Raw genomic sequence first — 8,753 nt, forward strand, 5'->3', positions numbered from 1 at the left:
GTAGCCCAACCTAGGCTCAAATGTATTCTGTAGCTAAAGATACAGGATAACCTTGAAATCCTGATCCTCTTCTCTTCACTTCCCAAGTCCTAGACTCTGTGCACAGCCTGGAGTGGAGGAAGCCTTTGTTGTGTCTTGTTGGAAAGGTCATCTACAACGAGACTCTCTTCCTCGGTCTATCTGTGTGTATGTGTCTGCCTGAGTGTCTGTCTGTCTGTCTCTCCCACAGAGCAGAACACTCCTCAGCCTGGCTGCTGTTAGAAACACCACAGCTGTTGTTTACATGGCATTTTGCTTTGCTTTGCTTTGCTTTGCCTTTACTATCAATGTCCAGGATTTCAAACCCCTAGCTCAGCTGATACCCTAGGTCTGGAGGGAACTCGGGCAGCGGTTTCCTCTCTTCGCCTCTCCACCTCATGCTTCTGCATGTTCTCTAGTAAGAGCCTTTTGTGCCCAAGACAACGGGCATTAAATTGCATATATGCAGCATGTCTGATTCTAGAATGTGCTTCTCCAGTGTTTAGAATGGAAGGCAGCTGGGTAAAGAAAAGAACATTTCTTGGGATGTATTGGAAGAAAGTGTATGACAGACAGTCGCCATGACCTAGATTAACCAGAGAAAATTTAAGTGGAAGAAAACACCTTCTGCTGGATTCCTGTAAGAGCATTTACGGCTGAAGGAAGGAGGCCATTTCTGTGAACTCAGAACAGACAGGCAAGGCTGAGAACAGTTTCAATGTATCAGACCAATTAAGAGTGTGTTTTAATTTGAGCCCGATCCACGTCAGCCTTCAGCAACAGTCAGGTATTACTCACTGGTGAAGGATGTTGCTGAAATGGCAGAGTTCACTAGAACAGACATTTTACACTCAGAACTAGAAAGGAGCCTTACGTGAGCAGATGGAGAAACACCAGACCATTCCTGCTGCTCTAGCGCCATCGCGTGGCCACAGACAAAATGACAGGCACTTTGCAGCCTCACAAAACTCAGGGTTCACATAGAAAGGGGTTTGGTAATGTATTCTTCTTCAGTTGAATATACACATTATCACGTAAAAACAAACACTTCAAACACTTCACTAAGAGCATGAGACCACCATCAGGTTAACAGATATTTGAATCCCAATAAAGGTTAGGGTACAGCTAGGCAACTCTGGAACTCTATAGAAGGGATGACAAGGGGACACATGCAGAATTACTCTTTCTTAAATGAATCACAGATACTTTCTGCTGAGTTATCTGAAAAGTCTAAGAAGCAGGGAAAAATCCAGTTTTCAACTTTTTCCACATAGAAACTTGCCTAGAAATGCACGAATATGCATAGATGGGGTGATGGATGTCTGTATCTCTGTGTGTCTGTGTGTGTGGTGTGTGTGCAGGGACACACATTTGTTTAGGCATGTGTGCACACCAAATGTCAATGTTGGTGTCTTCCTCTGCCACCTTATTTGGGGGGCCAGGATCTTTCAGAAGCTGGAGTCGAAGCTCCTGGGTGTTCTTGTCTCCAGTTCCCGATGCTGGGATTATGGCTCTGCCATAGCCGTGGATGTTGAGAATCCAAACTCAGGACTTCAGGCTTGCATAGCAAACACTTCACCCTCTGAGTCCCTCAACCACTAGAAGTAAACTCCCGATAGGCGAACTTTTAAATACCCCACCCACCAGCAATAATGTTTGTGCAGCCAGCTTTAAGGACCATGGAAGCAGAAGCTTGTGACCAGCCCTTAAGTTACAGTTAAGATCACCGCTGGCCCAGGAGTTTTCCTCTCCTCTCACAGTGACCTGTCGCGGTCTTTGGCTGGTGTTTTCCCTTTAAGATACTGTCCTCTTACAGTTTCCCCTGAGAGTGGGAAAGTAGTCATGAAGTGTAAAGCGGTGGACTGTTAGATAGCGAGTCTGTAGTCCAGTGCACTCTGGGATATGTGTGGTATCGTGTGTTGTTCAAAATGTTATCCTTAACACTTAGCATGCCTGGGGCACGGCAAGAACACAACAACGGGCTTGGGAAATGACTCCAGGTGTAGAGTGCTTGTCGTATCAGCGTGAAGAGCAGAGTTCAGATCCTCAGGACCCATGTAAACACACTGGGTGGTCAGCCCATTTGAGGCAAGGATAATGAATTCCCTAAGGCAAACTGGCTAGCTAGAGAAGCAAATTGCAAAGTTATGAGTCCAAGTAGTGAGAAACCCAGCCTCAGTACCAAAGGTATGGAAGGATTGAGGAAAACATTAACGTCAACTTCTGGCCTATAAACACACACACACACACACTTGTATATGCACCACACAAACATCTGCCCGCCCACACACATATGAATATGCTTGTGCACACACATACACATGAATGTGTAACCTTACAAATCTGCTCATATATGTAAAAATGCAAATACACACAAATATATGTGCAGAGAAAAAATAAATAAGGAAGAAAGAAAATATTCAACATCAACAACAAAAATCTAGGCATAGTGCCATGTGACCATGACGCTAACACTCAGGTGGAAGACAAAAGGATGAAGGGTAAATCCCTCCTCGTCTACACAGCACTTCAGGGGACAGCCTAGGTTACAGGAGACCTTTCCTCAAAAGGAAGGGGGCATAAAGAAAGAAATGAGGAAGGAAGGAAGAAAAGAATTTTTTGTTTTTATTTTTATACAATATATTTGTTGATGTTTCCCCCTAACTCCTCCCAGAACCTTGCTACATCCCCCCAACTTCCTGTTCTCTCTCTAAAAAGAAACAAGTAAATAAAAAACAGACAGAAAGATAGGAATAAAGACAGAAAGAAATAAGGGAAGGAGAGAGAGAGGAAAGAAGGAAGATGAAAATCAAACAAAAAAAAACAATTTAAAAAATGCCAAAATGAAAAGCCCACCAAAAACCATGGAGTTTCTTTTTGCACTGGCTAACTACTCGTGGTTGAAGGGCACTCCACGGAAGAAAACTGTGGGTTTTTTTTCCTTTCCCACCTGATATCAGTTAAAAAAAAAATAGCTTCAGAAGAGGGGCCAGGTTGAAAGCAAGAAGTAGAAGAGGCCCCATGCCTGACCAAAAATAATAGATGTTAAACAATCTCTTTAGCAGACATTTTATTAGCTGTCTGCAAAGACTGCAAATCAGCTTCTGGAAGAGTGTGAGAAGAGTGAGCTCTCCAGTAAGTGATTTAGACTGATGTTTTAAACCCACAAAGAAGGAGCAGTGTGGCAGTGTTACCTGATATCCCCAGATCACAGACTGCTAAATTGATAGTCATTATTTCAGCAGGTCTCAGTTTCTTCTTGCGTCTAGAAGACATATAAAGGACATACCCATTTCCGAATGCAGAGAGAATTCCTACAAAGAAAAACAAAATTTCCCATCATTAGAATGAGGGTCAGCACTCCCTTGCATATAACACACTTCTCAATTTCAAAAATGGACACCACAGATTCAGAGGGTAATGAGAGGCCACTAAATAAAAAATCTAAATTAAGAAGATGAAATAAAAGGCATGAATTGTGAGTGACAGGCAAGGGATGGGTTGCCTCCAAAGGAACAGGAGTCAGGGATTGCAGGACTGAACTTACCCAGACAATGGAACGGCTAACTCCCCGGTTAGGCTCAGGAGGATGTGGGGATCCCAATGGTCAGTTCTTGTACTGGCCCCCAGGGCAGAGTGTTTTCCTCAGCCATTTTTATAAAGTATTGGCTTTGTACGATCCCCTCCCTTGAAGAAGTGGGATCAACCCCTTAACTGTTTATAAGTCCTGAAGGTAAAGTCAACCCAAGAGGGTGACTTCTGTGCCACTGTGAGCTCCAATAGGAGCGCCAGCATGCGGGAAAGTTGTGGTCAGAGGTGGCTGTTGTGAACCCCTGGCAAGGGAGGGGTCATCTCCTGGACACAAGCCCCAGGACTTAGACTCCTGAGGTGGTATCTGGAACTCGGGATGCCTTCAGCTACCGCTGGACTAGGTGTCGAGGGTAAGTGTGTAACAGCTGACAACATGGGCACTCCCCCTCCCACCAAGGGGAGAGAAAGTGACCCTCAACCCACCAGACCTAACAACAACAACAACATACATGTGTTCCCAAGTTTGAATACTCTCTTATTAACGACAAGTTGGTTTGGGTACCAAAATGAAACTGTTCCAAAGTTCTTACAAACCCAGTTAAAATCCAAAAACACAAAAAAAGACCCATTATCTACTGACTGTATTTAAGAAAAGAATACACCTACTTCCATAGCTTAACATGTAGAGTAGATTTCCTCAGGAATTCTTGCTTCATAGTGTGGCTGTGTATAAATGAGAGTCTGGTACAGCTGCCTTCAGTAGTAAGGAATAAGGAAAGCATTAAAGGAGAGGCCCAGAGTTGTCTACTTTAATTTCTATTTTAATTTCTCCACCACAATTCATTTGGGGGCAAGGAAAAAAAATGTGTGTCTCTGCTGATGGCACGAAACCACCAGGACCTGCCTGCATTGTGCTTCTAGGAGATGCTGACTCTCTGGAGTCAAAGATGCTTAATGGTCCATGAAAGCCTCTTTAGCTTTCTTAAAGCAAAAGGGAAGAAAAATTGAAGAAATTGTACAGTCCTAAAGCAAGGCAGATCAAAGGCAACGCCTGTCTCCTAATAAGAAACCATCTAGCAAGGCACACTGGGAAAGGAAAATACAAAAATGGAGCTCGAGAACAATAAAATAAATTCCATCCATTTCATATCCAAAAAAGAGTAAAAAATAGTTAAGTATTCACACACAGTCAATTTAAAAGGCTTGTCTCACACTCTTTCACCTGCCAGCATCTCTTGAGAATATTTCTTACTGTGTTCCCTTACATTTTTACTTAACCCTATTTCATAGGGTTTTTTTTACCCAGTGCCCATCGTGATTTAAAAAATAAAGAATTCTATTAAGTGCCATGTTCCATTGTTTCCACAAGCAACCTCGTCTGCAAATGAACTTTAAGAGAAACTGATCTATTTTTAACACTAAGGAAAACAAGATCAAGACAATGGAGACTATGAGCCAGTCGTTTTTTGGATCCTCAAAATCCTGTATCCTTTGCAGACAAGAAGGATGAAGAGCCTTCCTCTACAGGCTGCCAATCAGGCAGGTGTTAATGTGGAAAAGTGGGGAGTGGAAAATGGGTCTCGCGTTTGTTTCTCCTGCATGCCAGACTTGTGCTTCTGTTTCCATTCTTCAGTTTCCCCTACGATTCCTAGTATTTAACAAGAATGTTGCCCTGTCTGTTTTGGCACCTTAAAAAAGACCTAGACATGTGACAATCAGACATGGAGTCAAATCAAAGACATGGGTCTAGAAAGAGTCCCAGGCCCTCCACTGTCATCCAAACCTACCCTTCTCCCCTCATCCCAGATGATTGTCTGGGACTTCAATTTCCCTCCCTGATTTACCTGACACTCCCTTTGCTTGGGGGACTTCTTCATTCAACATCTAATTTCTAAGCTCGACTCCAGAATTTAAATCTGACTTTGATTCCCTTGAGCCCAACATACATAAAGTGAGAACGTCTCTCATTGTCCCACCGATGCTATTGGTCTCTCCTGCTAAAAAAAATCCTTCAACTTAGAAAGAATGGGCTAATAGTCCTCCCGCTGCTACACTGCCGAGAGCCATTTCTCTGGCTGAAGATACTATGTTCAAATCATCCCTTGCAACTGACTGGGTTTATGAAGTGCTTGCTCGTCTGCCTTTTCCAATCACTGAGTTTAATAAAATCATGACGTGATGTGGACTTACTCTGAGGAAGTCTGTATTCCAGCAAAGGGCTTTGAGTTACTGCTCTGTTCCCAGCCATTTATGGGTAGCAAAGAGTAGGTACTTTATATATTTGCATTTGAAAGGACAAATTTAAATTAAATGAAAAGTAGCCAAATGCTCACAGTAAGTACAAGGACCCTGGGAATTATTTGGCAATAGAGCACTTCTTTTTTTAATATCACGAATTCTTTCCGCCTCAAGCACTGACCATAGAGGGATCTTGAGAACTTTCTAATGGGTTTTTCTAATTTCAGGAATTACATGAAATTCTTCGCCAGTCATAGACAGATGAGAACGGGGAGAGGAGAGGGGAGGGAGGGAGGGATCGTGGAAGGGACAGAGAGAGGAGAGAGAAAGAAAGAGAGGTTGATAAACCAGGCTTGAACCAACACCTGAAAATATTAAAGGCATATAAACCCAAAGATGGAAGCTCACCACATGCCCAAACCTAATGTAGCAACTTTAAATTAAATAAATGTTGTAAATATGTGTTTTAAAAAACCAGGGTATCACTATGCAGTTCTGGTTGGCCTGGAACTGTTCTATATAGACCAGATTGGCCTCAACCTCACAGAGATCTGCCTGCCTGTGCTTCCCAGATGCTGGCATTAAAGATATGTGCCACCATGCCCAGCCAAATGTTATAAAACTTTATTTTCTGCATTAGTACAATCCAATATAAATATAATGTAAACCAGGAAGAAGAGCTACACATATACTTTAATTTTTTCTGGTAGCCACATTAAGCAACATTAAAAACACACAAACAAATTAGTTTTGACAATTTAATACTTAATCTAATCCAGGAATTATGAGTTCAACAGGTACTTTATGTTTCAAATATTTGGGCATTATCTTCCCAGTACTAAGCCTCCAATAGGAGGCATGAATTTTCATTACAATATGCTCATTTGAAAGATAACTGTTTGTGTGCCCAGGAGCCACGGGTGGTTGCTGGATGATAATACAGTCTAACATCAGACAGAAGCAACCCTGTGAAAGTTATACACCAAAATCTTTTCACCCTAGACTTGTTTCCACTGATCATCAATGAAATGTTTGTCTTAGCAGCATTGATAAGGTGCAACATCTAAGGCAGTGTCTACTGTCACTGCTGTCCGGGGCCACAGTTTCCTGGGTTGTGAGAAGAAGAAGCTGGAACACTTGGCCAGCAAATGGTCTAGGGGCCATTCTTTCAGGACAGAAATATATTCATTATCACTCTTTTAATATTCACAAAGCAAAGATACTAGTTAAGCAACCAAAATGAAACAATCTCTAGATAAAGAATTCACTGTGAAAGTTCTTTGGATTATCAGTGGGATATTTATCCCTAATGACAGTAACAGTTGTTTTTTTATGAAACCTTGATTGACTGCCGTTATGCCTACCCACCTTTCCCCACCTCCACCAATCCCCGTGTAAGTATCAGAACTGTTTGTGCAAAATCAGCCCAGCCCTGTGACTTCTCTCAATGCAGCCTCTGACACAGAAACGTTATGGAAGCTTACCTATGATTGTTAGGTAAAAGCCAGCCACTAAATCCGCTTCCCAGGAAAGTTTGGAAGCAAAGGGGTCCTCATCTCGAAGATAGTGTGGCAGGCGCTCGTCCTGGGGTGGGGCAGTGTGGTTTAAGGCCATGCTGTCTGCACACCACTGGCGTCTGTAAAGCAAATCAGCAGAGATCTCAACAGATGGAACAGTAAGTCCCTTTGGATCCGCTCACAGACGCTCTGCTTCCTGTACAACAAAAGGTGCACTCCGGGGGCCCCATGGGGGATTAGTGCCCAGGGAGAAAAAGTTCAGCGCCTTTCTTAAATGACGTAAATGCACCAACACTCGGTAGTTCAATTTGCAGTCTGGGCAAGGCTGCATCTTCTCCTCAGGCTTCCTCTGAGCCTTTTCACACCTCCGAAGACTAGCTTGTCCTATCGCTCTTTTGCAAACTTTAGAAAGCCCTGAACTAAGAAAAGCCACTGTGTGAAATGCGGGCACGGTGTTCACTGTCTGATTTGTCCAGCGTCTGTGATAGCCCTATCTTCTCCAATCCCTACAGGATCCGTGAGCTGCAGAATTCTGCTAAGCGGAAAAAACGGCATTCAGTGCAAAGGAACATGGACGCTTCTCGCTTCTCTAAATGAAGCTAAGAGGTCAGAGATTGACAGGGTTAACCTGAAAGTTGAGGCTGTTCAAGAATGGCTCAGAGATGCGCCCGCCTCCATCCACAGCTAAGCAACTATGACGGTTGATGGCTGCTAAGAGAAGGAAAACCAGTCTTCTTTGGGGATGTGGCCACATGGTCTAGCAGGTTGCCCTGCACCCAACACAAATTATACTCAGTGTGTTATTTTTAAAAAAGTGGAATCAAGAGGTAGGGGTGATCTGGGAAGAGTTGAAGTGGAATTGAAAGAATTATATATGTACATGAAATTTTCAAAGAATAAATGTAAAAAGAATATGTATTAAAAAATTAACGGCTGGAATGCTGGTTCAGTAGTTAAGCGCACACAGTACACTTACAGGGAACCCGAGTTTGGTTCCCAGAACTCCGATTCAGTAACTCAGAGTCACCTGTGTCTCAGCTCCAGGAAGATGTGGTACCTCTGACTATAGGCATTAGCACTTTCTACACACACTCACACACACACACACATGCACACAATCACACACATTCATTCACACAGAAACACACTCACACAGAGACAATAATGTACACACACATACTTACACACATACATGCACAGAATCATACATTCATTCACACAAAGATTCACATGCAGAAACATTAACACACACATACATGCATACACATACACACACATACACAAAGACATGTTTATGCACCTACACATACATACACACATTCAGACACACAGAGTCACAATCACACATATGTACACATACACAGAGAGTCACACATATATGGGTGATGGGGAACCTCCTTTAGCCAATGGCCTTTGAGAGGTTAAACAGGTTGGGTGTGGCCTTGGGCA

General features: G+C 42.9%; 1 protein-coding gene across 1 annotated transcript in view; it reads right to left on the minus strand.

Moving 5' to 3' along the window:
• Opn5 (opsin 5) overlaps positions 1–8,753 on the minus strand; it is a 57,444-nt gene that overhangs the window by 42,780 nt on the left and 5,911 nt on the right. Inside the window, exons 2-3 of the mRNA XM_005359789.2 lie at positions 7,272–7,423; positions 3,213–3,332 (exon numbers count right to left, since the gene is read on the minus strand). Of these exons, the coding sequence (XP_005359846.1) occupies positions 3,213–3,332; positions 7,272–7,401 (250 nt within the window). The 5' untranslated portion in view covers positions 7,402–7,423. The remainder of the gene's footprint in view (positions 1–3,212; positions 3,333–7,271; positions 7,424–8,753) is intronic.

Source organism: Microtus ochrogaster, linkage group LG2 (assembly GCF_000317375.1).
Source record: "Microtus ochrogaster isolate Prairie Vole_2 linkage group LG2, MicOch1.0, whole genome shotgun sequence".
Classification (NCBI taxonomy): domain Eukaryota; kingdom Metazoa; phylum Chordata; class Mammalia; order Rodentia; family Cricetidae; genus Microtus; species Microtus ochrogaster.